Consider the following 18,041-nt stretch of genomic DNA (forward strand, 5'->3'; position numbering starts at 1 on the left):
TGTGGAGTGTTATGTGAGGAATGTAAAATAGGAATTAATGCATAAGCTTTAAAGTTTGCATTAAAAATTGTAATTTTCTATTCCAAAAATTAAGTCCCCACTCATACCGCTTTCTGGAGACATACATTTTGTAACTGCAAAAACTTGTCAGGTAACAAATGAAAGAGAACTTAATAAGGATTTATGGATGCCCTGGTAGCTCAGTTGGCAGAGCAAAAGCACTATGTGCTCAAGCTATCAGTCCTCTGCAGCGGCCATGGATTTGATTTCTTTGCTGCGTGTCACCCCCTTTTCTGTCTTCATTTCATCTGCCTCTATCAAATAAAGGCATAAAAAGACCAAAAAATCTTAACTTAATAAGGATTTACAGGGCATAGATATTGCAGCTGAAAGAGCATCAGTTTTGTAGCTATATAGTAAATATCAAATCACCCTCAAATAGACATGAAAACAGACAGACGAATTGCTACTTTTCACACTGCCCTATGAGACATTTAGAGCTGCAGAGGAGGGTGAGTTGTCTGTGAAGAATACTGAGTGGATGAATTTGAATTGACTGGAGGAGATGTTGCAGTGCCGTCTAAGATGGCTGTATAATCACTTGTAGCAAGCAGCAGGGAGCTCACTGTGTTCACTCTGCTCTGCTGTCACAGGCAATAGACGAGCAGGTAGAGAGAGAAGACACTCCGTGCGACACGTTGGACGGAGGTGTTACAGACACTCATGCTGAGGTATTACTGCTCACATCGCTGCTGGTTTTCACTGCACGTCACACCACAGGCCGCTGATGTCAGTAATGCTGTGCTTCCTACAGATGTGCTCACCTGCTCAACTACGGCAACAGTCAGAGGAACTTTATGCAGTTATTGATGAGATACTGGCAAATTCCATTCCAGAGGTGAGTGCAAGTGATGACATCATATTAAATAAAATACAACCCATTAAATAGTAAACGTGATTTAATGGGTTTATTCTTTCAACCTTTAAGAGCAAGACATCCCGATCACTGCAGTCCTCCAGGTCATCAACTCCCAACGCTGGTCTGCAGGTAAAGTGTGTTTCTTTAACAGCATGTGACAAAAATCTGAGCCCAGCATTTTTGTTTTCTCTCCTGTTTTTCATGTCTTGAGGTAAATGACCTAATTTTTCTGTGTACACAAAAGTCTTACTCACACTCTTACCATTTGTTAAAGGGAACCTCAGTGTTGATGGTAAATGTTTTGGTTCTGCTACAAGCAGATTTCAGCCTGGATTTCTAGCCTCCACCTGTAAGTAGCTAGGGAGGCAAGCTAGATGAATATTTTGGTGACCTGATGGTATGTTCTGGCCAACAAAGTAATAGCTATAGGCCAGGATGGTGAAAGCACGGCAACATGAGCATGCAAGTAACAAGCTCACCCACAATGTATCCTGGTACATGTAAGCACTGCTGCATGGGTCTGTGAGCAGGAAAACTTTATTACTTCAGCTAACTATATTTACCATCAACACTATTTTGACGTTTATATGAAAAATGCAGATGTGCTCCTTTAAAATCTGTGCAAGAGAGCACTTCTCCAGGTGGGCCAGTTGGGCCAGTTGGGCTTTAGATGTGCTGGTAGTGGGGTTTTGTATCCTCTGAACAGAGCCCGGGTAGCTGTTTCTGTCTTTATGCTAATCTAAGCTAACTAAAACTGTTGCTCCAGTTTCCTATTGAGCAAACAGATATGAGAGTAGCTTCAATCTTCTGATCTAACACTCTAACATTATAGAAAAACAAAATCTGTGTCATCTTTCGTGGTTGTCTGAAATTTATACATATTTTGTACCTTTTAAAACTTGTTTGGTGATGTTTGGTAGAATTCAAAATTAGTTTGACCAACACTCTACTACTCACTAGTTTGTAGAGTATTAACCAGCACAGCATGTTTCAAAGTCAAAAAGTAATACCTTACGATAAGAACACAGTTCCCTCAGGTACTTGTCTGGCTTTTATATGTCTGAATGAAAAACAAATCATTGATAAAATGAGGAATAAAGTAAAACTTGCTTGGTGTTGAGTGTAGTCCAATCTTGCAGTAAGACTGACAATTTGACTGAATGTCTGACGACGCAAAAATGTCTGTTCACATCAGATCTCTCACACACAAAGTGTCTGTTTGATCAAGGACAGTTTCTTGCGACTAAACAGTTGTTTATGCACAACAACGACGTGAAACAACGTCACAAGCACAACTCTGGATGCTTTGCCTCCCATGATGTAGTTTTCACATCTCTCAGTAACAACAGGCAGAAAGTTATGGAAATAAAATTGTAAACCATTAAAGTAAAATGAAATGCAAAACAGGAAATACAAAAATGTAATGTCCAGGCCACGGAAACAAGTTCCCTGTGTGGTGTTTTACTGAAACACAAACTGGAAATAAGATAAAAGTGAATTCTGACTGTATAATCATCAGCACAAGAAATGAAAAGACATCTGTTCATTATTCATCAAAGGACTTATGGTTTCCAGAGAAAACAAGTGCGTGTGTGTGTGTGTAAAATGGACTAAGTTCACTCTGTTATCCCTTTGACAAGAGTGTGAATTTAGATGGTCCAGATTAGAGTGATGAACATATCTGAATTTTAATCACTGACAAGGAAAAGAGAAAGTTACTGCTGCAGAAGAGAAAATTTAACACTTAAACTCAGGAAAAAACTACATAAGAAGGGAAAACAATTTTGTTTTAGGTTCTCACTATCTAGTGACACATTCAGTGAAACCATGAGTTGTGTTCACCAATGATTTCTTTGTCATTTTTAAAAGACACATATTTCAAATAGTAGATCAATCATTTACATGTGAATTCTTTTCATTTTCCCACCAGATGATACTTCTGTAACTGGTGATTTATTTCATTTCTTTCTTTCTCTTTCACTTTCAGCAGAACAACTCATCATTTCCAAAATCCTTGGGGCGTGAAACCAAATATGTGAGTAAGAGTCTGAGTCTGTTGAAGTACAGGGAAAAATATTTTCAGGATTTTATTCTCACATGCCCAAAGTGGCAGCCCAGTTTGGTCATATTAAGAGCTTATTCAAAATTTAAAGCTGGTACAAAACAAGTTCATTGAATGTGGGTATATCGCAGGGGTCTGCAACCTTTACTCTCAAAATAGTCATTTCTTGCCTAAATATAAACTGAAAAATCTTTGTGCAACTATTAAATTCTCCGCTTTTCTCTGAAACTTCTCTTTTTTTCTTGGATTCAGCCTATGAGTCTCATGAATAGCCACCAGGAAAATTTAGAGGAAAAGGCACTGAGCTGTAGCAATAGACAATAAAATATTAAAACATTTTTAAAATTCTGTGTATAGACACATATTTTTACAGTTGGTGTATGTAATTGTCTCTTTAGGCCAACAACAATGATAAATAAAATTTAAAATGTTAAAAAAAAGAAAAAATACGATTTTTAATAGCGCTTTCCATTTAATTTTTGTCAAAGCCACAGGGAAAGGCACACTGGAAAAGTGCTAATGAATGTCTGGCACTATAAAACTCACTTAATAACAAACTATTTTTTTTTTTTTGTCTGTTTATTTCTAGATCCTGCTTTCTGCTATTTCTCTCATGTTTTATGCACAAATGTATTTGGATTTCACATCCCAAGTTCACATCACCCCACCATCCCACAATTATTAACAATAATCGAGGACGCAACTGATAAAAACAGGATTTAAGTTTAATTTTAGTGAAATAAAGGTTAGCACGATAGCATCAGCAAACTCTTGTTTGTTCATTTCCTCTACATAAATCCAATTAATTCAACTTAGTTTCACTCTATATTTCCACCCCCCCAGTTTGGGAACCACTGGCTTTAAGGGATAGTTTGGAAAATTGGGGTCGTATGATGTATTTATTGATTATCAGAGTATCAGTTACAGAAGATGACGATAACTTCCATTTCCCAGCAGAAAAGACTCTCTGACAGCAAGGTAAAGTGTTGAAAATATTCTACATATAGTGTACACATGCACTGATAGAAACTTTTTTAAGTGACCAGAACACTTTCTATAGCAGTGCATTGCTTAGCTTCCTACTACTGCTGCTTCTCTAAAGACAGGACATACTGACCGCCATCTTCTGTAGGTAATAGACTGACTATTAAAAAGTACCTCATACAACCCCACTTCAAATAATCTGACCTTTCCCTTTAAGTAAAAAATAAAATAAAATAAATGAATAAAAAATAAAAAATACAGAGTTGAGGCTCTATCATTTCATACTTTTGCTTGTCTTCACATAAAACTTGCAGTATTTCAAATGCTTCCTTTTATCAATATTTCAGTTGTGAGAGACACTAATAACTATGTTGATGTTTTTCTTCCACCTCGTTTGTTCAGGCATCTTTATGCAGCTTGCACCCATCGACTGGTGTGGAAAGATGTATGGATCCTAAAAAGGTGCACATTCTGTTAGTATTTGATCAAATTTAGGCTCCTGTCGCAACTTCCATAACACTGACAGTGTAAAGTGTCTTTGAAAGGTACTCATGGGGATGAATCCCTCTGTGCTGTCAAACTCTGAATCCATCTGTCCAGACAAAGCCCGGGGTTATTCGTCCAATGACGGCCATTCCAAGACTGAGGGTGGAGGATGAAGAGGAATTTCATCCAAACCCCTTCAGACAGTTTGACGTCAAGAAAACCTTAACTGACAACAAAAAGGTATGTTGGTGGCATTAGTTCATATTGCAGTGCAGGAATCTGTGCCTGTTTATGTTTCCTAACCCACGAAGTGAGGTTTCAGTTTTATTTTAAGTGACACCAAGTTATCAAAATCTGCCTCTTTGTATCACTCACACTCCTCATGGGTTTAAAATGTGACTGTTAGAAGAAGAAGAGAACTGTCTCGTGAAGTTCATGACAGTCACAGCTGACTCAGACTTTGACAAGTTTTCAGGGCAAAAAGTAACTAAAGAAACTCATCAAACTATGATCCACTTCTCTGCTGTCCATATTATAGTATATATTATTTTAGGCATCACTTTTCCAGACCATATTTTTGACCATATTTAATGGCTATCTTAAGCAAAAACACACTTCAGTCACATGATACCTGCTCTATTTGCTGAACAAATACAGTTAAATTCTGCAAAAAGTTTGTAAGTTGGAATATTCTCTCTCAGGAAAGTTATGGTTGGATGTCGTCAGTTATCTCTGTAGTAAAACTGAGCCAATCATGGGTTCATTTGATAACATGCTTTAAGAAACAAATAACTTCTTTCTCTTTTTGCCTGTGGAGTCGATAAAAAGTCATTCAGCTCTTCCTTGGTGGTTATTTTCATACATCAGAACTCCTCATCAGGCATTATTGCTCCATGCAATGGAATATGAATGTCCATAATGATGACTGATTGAAAGTTTGACTCAAACTCATAATTTAACAGGAACTCACTGCTTCATGATTTGCTGAAGGCTGCAAAGGAATAGATATCCACATCAGGATTCATTGAGAGAGATAGAGCAATCAATGCAGTATTCTAAAAATCAATTTCCTCTCGCCCACCAGCTTCATAAACCTTTTTTTCCTCATATACTGACGTCTGTTTGTCCAAATAGCCACTTGATGGTGAGTACAAATCTCATAACTTATATCTGAAGTTCTCACGCTCAGTGAAACAGGCACAATGAACTTGACATGCTCTGCAAAATCACACCGCTCCACGTATCTGACTCCTGATATCCATTGTGTGCATGTTCCTAAAATGCAATCCGATCATTAGAATTTGTCCATTTTCCACTTTTTTTAAAAATCTATAACCACCAAAAACATGATTAATTCCAGTTTACAAACTCTCTACAAATGCGGCCTTATTATCAAGTGGCACAGTCCCTCCTGGATACAGCAGTAAACACTAACAAGGTACCATGTCTTTGTTAATATTTCACCATTTCTGCGTATTACCTGCCAGTCTGGGTGAGAGGTGTTGGAAGAGTATTGCGCCGCGTATGTCAGCGGGTCAGTTAAGTCAGACTGGTTGTCCCAGTGTGAAACCAGTTCCACCTCAGTGGTCTCAGTGTGACAGATTGACTGAAAACAGAAGCACATGTGTACGTCAGACTCACATTAATAATGCCACTTTAAAGATTATTTAATCCTATGAGTAATTGCAGTAACTGCACATAAAATGAGCATTATTGTACTTTACCTTATAAGGTCACTTAATATTCCCTGCTATATGGCATTTCATAGTATTTATAGCTGGGTTAATTATTTGCTCTTTCTGAGAAAACAGAAGAAGCACCGTAACAGCACTGTGCCTAAACTGGTGGCATTTGCTGTTATTACTCGTCTTCAGACAATGAAGATGAATATTAAATAAAATAAATAAATAAATTACATGTTGAGTTCAGAGTTAATTAAAAACAGAGAGAATATAATTTAATTTCTGTGCTTGGCTTAAATAGCAAATCCACTTTGCCTTTTAGTCTTAAAAAAAAAAAAAAAAAAAAAATATATATATATATATATATATAAATATATATATATATATATGTATATGAAGCATCATGTACTTAAATGTCAGTGAGTGGATTTTGAATGAGAGACATGCAGCTGGCGGTGTTTTATATCTGTAATATATATAATGACTGAATGACCGTTTCAGGTGGATTTGAGGGGTGTGTTTTTATTGTTATTCACTGTGAATGAGATGAGGCGTACAGCCGCCCAGACAATAATGTTCTGTTCAGTGGTGATAAATAGTGAAAGAGATAATTGAGTGTTATAAAAACATAAACATGCCTGCTGGGAGATCTTACTCAACATTATGAGTAATAGCTCAACAATTTGTTTTCCAGACATATCAGGGAAAAGGGGGGCTTTAAAGTCTCTTCTGAAGAGATAATTTGAACATGATGTAACTTAAGATTATCATTGAGTTACAACGCTGATTACTTTCCTGATATAACAGCAAATGACTGATCACATCAAGTGCCGTCCAACAGAGAAGGTTACTCAATGATGGTTCATAATGTACTGCCTTACAAAAGAAGTAATAGACGCAGTGAAGATCAGGGTTTTCAAGTAGAAATGTTGTAATGCTTTCTTCTTTTTAGGCTCCAAAAATAATCATAGCCAAGGAACTTTTTAGATAATTTACACATGGTGCTCAGAGAAACTCTCTTCTTATCCATTTTACCTAGTTTTTGTTTTTTTTTTAAATAAAATTAACTTTAGCTTGATTATTATTTACAGCTTATTATCAAGTGTTACAAGTTTCTATTTATCCAAGTAGTATTAACCGAAAACAATATAGTACTAGTAATAGTTTGTGTATTTGTGTGTCCAACCATTCCTCCAGTGAACATTCGTCCCCTCCGGTTAGATCCGCAAAAATGTTTAGGGAGCCGGCCTTTACACATGGTATTTGTTATCTGTGTTTTTAATACTTACATTTCATTTTTAAATTAAATAATACTCTGCAGTTTTACTTTTTACTTTGCTTCAGCTCTGAGATGTACGTCACTTTGGACAAAATCCTCTGCTAAATGAAATCGTAAGATTGCAAGATTGTACTTTCAGATCCTTCATTTTGAAATCCAGTGCTACTAATTAGACTTAAAAGACTAAGGTTTACACCATGTCTAAAAAGAAGCATAAATTGCAGTTGGCAAGTCGTGATGGTGTCAAAGTAGTGGTTTGCCTCAGAAGAGGAGAGCGCCAAGAAAACATGGAGGAGGAGAGTCAAATTATAAATAATGAGAACCTGTAACACTTGAAGTTATTGCTCATATTTGGAATCTTACAGCTTCCACTTTGAAAGAATATTAATTTTACTGTTTTGACTCAGGTGCCATCTCATGTGAGACAGCTGTCCTTGTTTGTAAGGAAGTTCCAAAATAAATGAAGAAAATAATAAAAAGTGATGCAGTATGAGCTTCAAAACAGACTTCATCTGGCAGAGAACGATTGAGTTGTTCATGCAGATTTGATTCAAGATGAGTATAATATCAGCTCATATCTCTACTGTCATCAACACCTCAGGTTTTGTAGGGAGATTTTCCTTTTCATTTCTTTTTTACCCTTCAACTTGACATATATATTTCTATACTTCAGTAGTATTCAAATGTTATTATTACTGCACTATTTTTTTAGAGGCCTTTTTTTGGATATGCGCCATGTACCTTTCATCACATCCCCTCCAACTGCACCCTTTGCACATGATATTTTTAATGGCTGGGAGCAGAGTGTCAACAGGGATCAGGGGATGAGTGCAGTGGAAAAGGCTGGCATACGGGGCCAAAAGTCTCAAAGGTCAGGAGAGGGTCCAGAAAAAAGGTTGCAGCATCCAAAGGGAGTTTTGTTCTGGTAATAGTTATTTGACAAACTGCCATTCATATTTTTTCAGAAGCGGTCCCTCAGTGGTCCATCAGAAGGGGAGAGACTTTGCCTTTCTATGTACTTCAGAATTCTTAGCTGACATCTCTGGAGATTTGTTACAGTGCACCAGTCTCTCACATATATACATATACACTTATACACCCAGGAAATAATTCTGTGGTGCATTCTGTGAATATATGCAACAGGGCGCATGTAAACAGCAACAACAAAATGATGATGACAATACATCTTCACATAAAAAGTGCAGCATCTGGAAAATGTCATCCATCAACTTAAACTGAGTTTGTGCTCTAATCTTCATCACAGCATTCATTCATCTCTGCTGAGATTGCTCCAAACATCTATTAGGTATAATGAATAAAATCCTCAATAAAATGATGGATGTGATGTTTGATAAATGTTGACTGCCTCCATCCATCTATTTCACTGAAGCTGTCTCATCTAAGGACAAAATCAGCAGGATATTTAGCTTCAAGCTCTCTGTTATATTAGATTAACAGACTCCTGTTTTCATTATAACTAAAAGAAATTGGATATCTTCTGTTTCTTGACCTACAGCCATGCAGTGTAGCTGTGTTGGCACTGCTGTCGAACATCATTTCATTTGTTTGCTTTTGGGAAAAGTTCGTCAATTGCAGCCAGCCGTTTTACCTTCTCTCCTCCTCTTGTTCGATTTTCACCTGTCTTGTTAGCCGGCTGTCAAATCCTCTGAGAGGACGAATCCTTTTGCTTCATGAGCTGCTTAGATTCTGGCGTGTCTCCAAACCTCTACTTGTCAAATGTCTTAAACTAGAGAGTTTTCAAAAGCTGCTTCTGCTCAGCTGGACATTTTCACCTGTAAGCAGAGTGTTCGGTGAAGCATTTGTGCTTAAAGCGGTTAAGGAGGATTTCATTGTTTTTCTCCGTTGTTTGAGATCCTTGTAACCACACTCCTAGAAATAAAAGTGGTAGTTAGAACCATGTAGGGTTCTCTGGCTTGTCCCCTTAGGATAACCCTTGTTGATTCCTGGTAGGGTATTCTAGCTAGAACCTACCTAGAAAGGTTATACCTAGAACTATCTGTGAAAGGTTCCACCCAGAAGCCTCTCTGAGAGTTCTATTCATACCGTTACACCTTCTAAGGGTTTCACTTAGAACCCATCCAGGGGTTCTATTGAGAACCCATTTATATTCCATGGATTTCACCCAGAACCCATCCAGGGGCTTCTATCGAGAGCCCCTATATGTTCCAAGGATTTAATGTAGAACCCACTCAGAGATGAAACTCTTGGAATATACCTTGAACTCACCAAAGGGGTTCTAGTGACAACCCTTTTACATTCCCATGGTTCCATCCAGAACCCACGCAGAGGATTCTGCTGAGGACCCTTTTATATTCCATAACTTTCATATAGAACCCACCCATCCTTTTATATTCTGAGATTTTCATCTAGAAAGGATGAGGAGGATGGCAGCCGCCAGCAGCCAGGTGGATGTTAATATAAAATAAACTACAGTATTTATACATTAAACCGGTATATGCAGGCGCCCTGCAAGCTCAATATATTGTGTGCTCTCGTGCTTTCACTTCTCGAACCAGGATACCTGTCTCCTCTCTTAAAAATCTTTTCTCTTTGTTGGTGATGAGAGCTGACTTTCTTTTCTTTCACGCCATGAATAAATTAAATCCATTGCATTTTGTGCTGTCAACTTGCGCTTTAGATCAGCGTAAGATAGAGCCGTTTGTCTTACAAGGAACCCATGAAGAACACTTTCTTCAAAAAAGGTTTCTTCAGAAGCAAATGGTTCTGGGTAGAACCCCAGCCCTTCAGAACCATTTTAGAACCCTTAATTAAGACAGTAGAAACTTTTAACAGACAAAGCCTTAAATTACAGAAACTCTTCACATTAACTACTCTTTACTCTGCCTCAGACACACAGACTTTCAGTAACAGCTCCATTTTTTCAGATGATGAGGGGAAAACAGGTTTGGAGCGGCATCAGGAAAATAGATGAATGTGTTGCAGTTTATCAGTAAAATTTTTCCTCATATACAGAAATGAGAGGTGGTTAAGTATGCACATTTGAATGTCAGACAAAAGCACACAGGGGTTTTGTCTGGACTGGTGCTGCAATGCAACGACAACAGAATTAATGATAGTGCCCTGCAGCATCTGGAGCAAGATTTGCATTTTCTCACTTTATTTGTGTTAGTTACTGAGTTTGCACATAATTGTTTCACAATATGGTTATAACAATAGGGTTATAAACATTTATCTCAGTGCACACCCCCTAATGGTGCCAGTTTCCATTTCCAAGCACTTTTTTCACACATTGTGACAGGAGACCACAAATAATTAGTACTCCCAGTGTAACTATCAAATTAATACTGAAGGCCACCAGAGTGAGGAAAGGTTAGGCTCCTCGTGTAACACTGAGCTATAGGCACAATTATAGTGTGAGCGTGTCCATTTGTTGACTATGTGACTCATTAAATGTCAAGGTCAAATTGATGATTTTCAGTCGAGAACAAGATTTTCAGATTTACAAGGAGCTGATGAGACTGCAAACACTTAAACCATAAGCTTGTCAGTGAGAACACGCTTTCAGCAATCTTCCACAACGGAGAGGTTTTTAACTCGTCAATGTTTTTGACCTGTTTGACGTTGAAAACACTGTTTTCCCTCTGACAGACAGCCATTTACCTCCAGACAAATAAACAATAGCAGCATTTCTGAGCAGAGACCGATGGCAGCTTATTTCCAAGGCCACCCTGGCTTTTGGCTTTGTAATTGGTTTGTTGTGATGTGGAACAAATTAATATGCGGCGAGCTAGGGAGGAACGACGAGCTTTAACATTTATATTCAGTGTGTGTGATGCAATTTGCCCCTTATCTTGGCTCAGTCAACTGAGCGTGGGTTATCCTCTTGTCATCACTTAACCTCGGAGCTTTGATTCATTGCAGGCGATATTGTGCAGAGAGGTGATCATTATTTCATTTCTGCTAATGTTAATTCAGGGTGCTGGAATTTTAATTTGCATCCTGTTGATGCTGTTTTGTTCTTACAAAACATATCATTCACCGGCTTGTGTGATACTGGCTAACATTTTTGCTTAGTGGTGCAGTATGTAGGTTTAAGGAGGATTTAGAAGCAGATGGAAAATATAGAATTTGATATTCATAAGTATGTTTTCATTAGTTTCTAATCACCTGAAAATTAGAATTGTTGTGTTTATGTACCTTAGAATGAGCTGTTTATATCTACAGATTTAGGACTAAATTAAAGTAATGGTATTGGCTTGATAATTTATTTTAATCTCCACCATGAGTTAAGGATTTCAAATCCTCTCACTAAACATACTTCAAACACCTATGACTGAGTCTACAAGACCTGAAGAAACTTAATTTTTCATGTGGTTGTCAACTTAAAAACTTATTTTCACACTTACAATAATTAAGTACAGAACATGTTAAACATCCTTTAAAATATGTAGAAATACTAACTGGAATAACTATTTTCACGAATAACTGAGTAATAAATGTATCTATGCTATGAGGAAAAGTTAATTCCCCTGACTCAGTGTGATTTTTTGGTGCATTAGAAGTTGTCATAATTCAAAAAGACTGCTGCAAACTGTTGTGTTAATTTTTTTGTTGAAACTGGGGGGTGGGGGGTGGCCGAGGATGAATATATGAAGTGAAACAATGTTAAATTAATATGACTTATAGCAAAAATCAACAAATAAGAGTTTGCTGATGCTATCATGCTATTCATGGTTATTTTGGTTTTATGTTCCCTAACCTGAGTGACACATCTGCACTGTTGAAGTAATCTTCAGTGGTGGAAGATGCAGTAGCAGTTGCAATAAGCAATAAACAAAATATGTTAAAGTAAGAGTTGTTATTTTTTAAGACCAACTTCTGCCAGCTGTGTGTATTTCATCCAGATGTTGCCATAGTTGACTCACTTTGGTATCAAGTATTATTTAATGCTTTAGATAAGTCACTTACTGTGACTGGACTTGGTTAGATTTCTACCTATGATGTGAGTATTTCAGAACCTTTATTAATTAATTTCTCTTTGTTCTTTGACTGGATGATAAATATTCTTATTTTTGTATCGTTGTAAAGTAATGCTGTTTTTTTAGACTCCAGAACTGTTTTATCACAGCAGGTGAAACACAGACTTATTTTAAATAACCCAGAATGAAATTAATTTATTTAATTTCACTACTGGGTGACTTTTCTATTCCCTGTTAAATTATGTGGCAATGAGCAGCATATTGTGAAGCAGTGGGATACAAATTCATTGATAATTAAGATTAATAACATGAAACATGCGTATTGTTTGTTTGTGCAGTGTGTTACTAAGCTGAAAATGAATCAGTAAATGGCTTTTTTGCTTCTCTGAATGTTTAGGTTTTTTAAAATCTCTTCACTACAACAACAACTAAAAACATCTTGGTGAAGTTAATCTACAGTGAAGTTGCAGGCCGTAGTTTGACGTGAACAGGGAAAGATTTTTGTTTATATGCCTCAAGCAAAATATTTTCCACTAATTATATTAATAAATGTGTCTTTATTTGTTAGTAGAAAGTATGGATCTCTTTGCTCTAACATTGAATTTTAAAAATAAAAAATAACAAAACTGCCTTCTCATTACAGGGTTGTGCCATCTGCGTGAACCGTCACAACCCAGTAACATACTGCAAAATCCATCTGGTTGTCATATGTACAATGCATATGGCTGCTCTTGCATAATACCAAAAAAATGACACTTTTTGGTAATAAAGATAACATTGATACATGCCATCTGTAAACAGTTATGTAATTCCTCTGGTGTTACATCAAGACCATAATCTTTCAACCCACATAGAGATGAAAAGACAAGAGTTGCAAAAGAAAATAAGTCCTTTGATGAGCTAAAGTAAAATCTATTTGAAATAAAATAGAACAGGAAAAAGGTATCTGCCTCTTTTCTGGTCTGCTTTCTGTTTTCCTTCTTTATTCTAATTGTGGCAGCATCTCAGCTCTCAATTTTGCTCTCAGTTTTGGGTCAACAGTGAAAAGCAGAAAGACTCTTGCACACTGAAGCAGTGTGCGAAATACGGGGGGGTCCAGGGGGGTCCGACCCCCCCGATTAACCCATGAGACCAAGGAAAGCCTCAAAAGCAAAATTTGAAGGGGGTCTCAAATTTTGTCAAAAGAAATATTTCATTGTCACTAATGGTCACTAAAATGTTTTTAAGCTCACCATGTCCAGTATTCAGAATTAAAAAAAATACTCACAAATATTTTTTGCCAAACGGAGCCAGCCAGTCCTGTGTGTGTATGCAAATTAGCCATGTGCACACCAAACAGAAGAAAGACGTAACGTTGAGAAGTCATACTGGTCATACTAAAAATGGCAAGCAAGCGAAAGCTAAACCAGAGATAGTAATGCGTGGCCACACATTACTATCTCGTGGCCACGAGATAATAACGCGTGGCCACAAGATAGTTAATGCGCGGCCACGAGATAATTAATGCGTGGTCGCGAGATAGTTAATGCGTGGTCACGAGATAGTTATTGTAGTCATCCCATGCAGACTGTTGGTTTTATCATGGACAAGTTTGATTTAATTTCATTTTATTTTAATATAGGAATGAATTACAGTGACATACTTCAGTCACTTGTGGCAAGGCATGGAGTAATTCTTAGCGAGAGACTCGGAGCCCCTATGGCGACATTGGATGAAAAAAAAAATAATGCGTGGTCACGAGATAGTAATGCGTGGCCACGCATTATTTTTTTTTCATCCAATGTCACCAGAGGGGCTCCGTATAAAACAACGTGCATCCATACAACTTTAGCCAATGCAAATCCTATGTCAGTGTTGCTTTGCGAATACTATGGGATTATCAAAAATTGTTAAGTGTGTGCCTGTGTGCTGTCACGTAGGCTATAGACTGATTGTCTTGGCTTGCATCCATTAAATATTGTAATGTTATAGACCTACTGCATATTGAGAAAATTTAGATCGGTATTGCGCAACAATCGGGAGATGGGGACCCCCCCGAATATTGACGGGTATTTCGCACACTGCACTGAAGACACATTTTTCACTTACAACATAATTCCATATTTCATAGTTTTGATGTCTCTAGTATTAATCTATAATGTACAAAAATATCAATAACAAAAAATAAAAATAAACATGGAATGAGAAGAATTTTGACTGGAACTGTATTAATCATATGTCAGTCATATCTTCTGGGTTTATTTTTCTCTGTGGAGCTGTTTTGTTATGCTGCTGACTTTTTCCTGCTTTGATATAACTTTGCCACACATCAAGTGGAAAAAAATATAACCATCTGTTGCACCAAAAAAGTGTAATATAAATGTTTCTGCCTGAATTGTTTAGCAATTTCCTGAACCCATCACAACTCAACATGTTTTTATTTTAGTCACTTCAGAGTCACATACTTGGATAGCATATTCATAAGTGGCAGATTGAACAAGAAATGTAATAAGATATAAATCTCTATATTTCGAGGATGTGTTTCAGTTACAGAGAGAAACTGGCTAAAGAATTAAGAGTCACTGTGCGTGTTATTTGACAAGAGAATTGTCGAAGGCAGGGAAGAAAAACAACCTCGATGTCAAAAGATCAGTCAATTAATTTGAAGGAGACAAAGAAAACAAAGGTTCCTATCACTCTTGCTCCTAGAAGGGTAATATAACACAAATTTAATAAGGAGAGAAAGACCTTAAATGACCTCTGCAGCTTTATTCACCTTTTTGTTTCTTTGTTTTGACTTTATGTCATGGATGTAGCCTTGACTTTATGTCACAGCTACATCCCACCCATACCCACCCATCTACCTCATCTCCTCCACATGTGGACACTACAATAAGCTCATAACTTTTATCATGTCTTGGACAATGGGCTACGCTACAGAGGACAACCATACCAAACCATACCATACCATAGAAGCAACCAAGAAGACACTTTTGTGGCATTTTATTCATTCAACACAGGGGCACAGCTCCCACTTACTCCCCCACTGCGTCTGCCAGTCCACGCAACTTTTGTTTGTTTACCATCAAACTCCACAGGACACCTCACACATAGGAAGAAAGTTTTCACATCCCACTCAGTACACAAAGCTAACAATAAAGAATTACTGATAGGCAGGTCCTGTGAGTCTGAACACATATGTGTCAAAGGTGCTTTCTCTATCTGCCTTGGTAGAGGAAATGTGAACCTGAAGCTCATACCGAGCTGCAAAACAAAACAAAAAAACAACAAAACAAAAGGAGAGAAGCACTGTGTTTGATCAAGAGGATTATATTCAACACCAGAATCCAGATCCACCTTTATCCTGCTGGTGACTTGTTTCTCTGACTGCTGCGGTGCTCTGTTAAATATCAACCAGGAGCATTAAATGCAGTAATAATAAACAGTAAAGACAAAAAAAAAATGTTACAACTTATGAACAAGTTTCTCTGCTTACTTACAACTGTGTGTAAATGAACTGAGTAGTCCAGAGTTAATGCACCATACCCACATTTATACAAATCCTAGAAGTTATAACTTCCAACGTCTAAAAAAAAAGTCTAAAAATGTCTACACCTGTGTATTTTGTTGAGTTATGTATTCATATTATCCAAAATGTTTCCAACAATATTAAACTCAGAAAAATCTGTAATTAATATAAGGTAGTGGTGTGTTTCTGCTAGTTGCTATAAATTTTCAGGAGTAAAACACAAGACTGATAAGTAAGAACATGCACCATCTGCAGAAGTGAGTGTTTTGGTGGTGGATGTACCAGACTACAGTTTGTGTCCTTGACCAGTCAGACAACATAAACAACAATAAAATATACACAGAGCACACAAGATCAATCCTGTAACTCGAAGGCCAGGCAGGCTGCCTGCAGGCAGCAGGGACACTGAACAGGAGTGCAAGACAAGCACAACATTATATTTTGACAATAACAAGCTACACAGTAAGTTGATCAGCTGTTTATAACTGTTAGTTAAGTGTTGTGTTGTTGTTGTACTGTTGTCGGACAAACCTTTGTATCAACTTAGCGTGTTTCCTTAATCTATGACATATCATGTTCATTTCACAAATCTACTTCAAAGGCACTGAATAGGAAATGATTTAGTCTTTTAGGAATAATCATTTATTTTGGCTTGAATGTTTTCATAGTAAACAGTTTTGCACAAATGTGTTTGAAAACATTCATGCTTGTCTGCATTCACGAGACTCTGGAGTGATACAATTACACAAGTGTATGGTTAAATAAATATGCTGGCATTTTGCTGTCTTTTCAGCAGAAAAATCTGTCCAGGATATCTTTAGTTTCTCTGCACAAAAGAGTGGAAGCCAGTCAATAGAGAAAACTTTCAGCAGCTTCAGGTCAGCACAGCTCCAATGCACAAACTAATAGCTTGTTAAGCACCGTTTCTGACTGGTGTGGAGTAAAGAAATCGATAAGTCTTTTCATCGAACATCTGTGAGAAAATAAGATCATTTCAAAAAGATGCAGTATTTGTTTAAGGCAGAGAACTGATAGTTTTCAAAGAGTTGTGTCTACAGTAAAAGCTAAACAGCAGAAATACTGTACAGCAGAGGGATTGAAAGGATGCTTTCTTTCAAATATTTTGTTTTTGAAGAGAATGATAGTAATAAATGCTCCTAAACATCACATGATAATGCATTTATTCATATATCCATATGTGTTTGATTATTAAGATGTGTAGAAGACCTCAACAGCACATCTCAGTTTTTATTTTTTAATACAAATGGAACAAATTATTAAATAAGGGGCAGGTGATGGAAGTCACCATTCAATCCAGAGAGATAATTGTCATTTACGATTAAATACACAATGAATATTCATCCCACTGCAAACCCCAAGCAGCCTCAGGGAGAACTAATTTAAAGCAATTTCACAGTGGGCAGAAATCAGTCTAAATAGGGAGTCTAGATGGAAATCACCTTCTACAAACCGCTGGGAGCTGCATGATCGTAATTGCTGCTCTATTAAAATAAATCTATGAACTTGGAAATCATTGTGCCCTTTTCTGTTTCAGGTGGAAAATAGGAGTCTTCAAGAGGCAAGAAGAGATTTTTATACGAGTTCAAGAGGTCAAACACTAAGAGAGGAGAATACGCCTGAAAGAAGAGCTCCGCTTTTGGTGTGTGACCTGCAGATCACAGAGCCTGAAGACCACATCAGTCACCCTGTGAAAGATGCTTCCGCATGTTTCAGTCCAACGCACAGACGGATGGAAGCTTTTGAGACTCATATTTAAAGCATTAACTCTTAACTCTATTTTTTCATTGATCAATCAAACAATCAATATTGAAAATCATTACACCGTTAAAGGAGGAATGACGAGTTAATTGCACCATACCTAAAATCATAAATGAGTGCATATCCATGTGCAGATGGACCTTACAGAGATGATAAAAAAATGCATGCATAGTTACTGCTCCTGTTTCTATCAAGCTTTCCATTCGCACATGACTCATTCACAGTTTACAGTGATAACCGGTGGCAAATTTACCTCTGCTAAACAAAAGCTGGTAAATTTGCTGTCTGAAACAACACCTGTTGTTGGCAGATTTTATCAGCTGTAGACAGTAGGTTTGTTTGAGTTACCACAGGCTGTTTCTGGATGACTTTTTAATGTTT

General features: G+C 37.2%; 2 protein-coding genes across 2 annotated transcripts in view; both read left to right on the forward strand.

Moving 5' to 3' along the window:
• mlip (muscular LMNA-interacting protein) overlaps nt 1-1,608 on the forward strand; it is a 27,458-nt gene extending 25,850 nt beyond the window's left edge. The window contains exons 6-8 of the mRNA XM_084735866.1: nt 654-731; nt 815-898; nt 989-1,608. Coding sequence (XP_084591992.1) covers nt 654-731; nt 815-898; nt 989-1,129 — 303 coding nt within the window. The 3' untranslated portion in view covers nt 1,130-1,608. The remainder of the gene's footprint in view (nt 1-653; nt 732-814; nt 899-988) is intronic.
• LOC146315088 (uncharacterized) lies at nt 1,374-17,665 on the forward strand. The gene is made up of 5 exons (XM_084736526.1): nt 1,374-1,385; nt 2,907-2,954; nt 4,368-4,427; nt 4,566-4,691; nt 17,437-17,665. Exons 1-5 carry the CDS (start codon nt 1,374-1,376, stop codon nt 17,656-17,658), a joined length of 468 nt encoding a protein of 155 aa, XP_084592652.1. The 3' UTR covers nt 17,659-17,665.
• The last annotated feature ends 376 nt before the right edge of the window (nt 17,666-18,041 follow it).

Source organism: Lutjanus erythropterus, chromosome 14, assembly GCF_056507025.1.
Source record: "Lutjanus erythropterus isolate fLutEry1 chromosome 14, fLutEry1.hap2, whole genome shotgun sequence".
Classification (NCBI taxonomy): Eukaryota; Metazoa; Chordata; class Actinopteri; order Lutjaniformes; family Lutjanidae; genus Lutjanus; species Lutjanus erythropterus.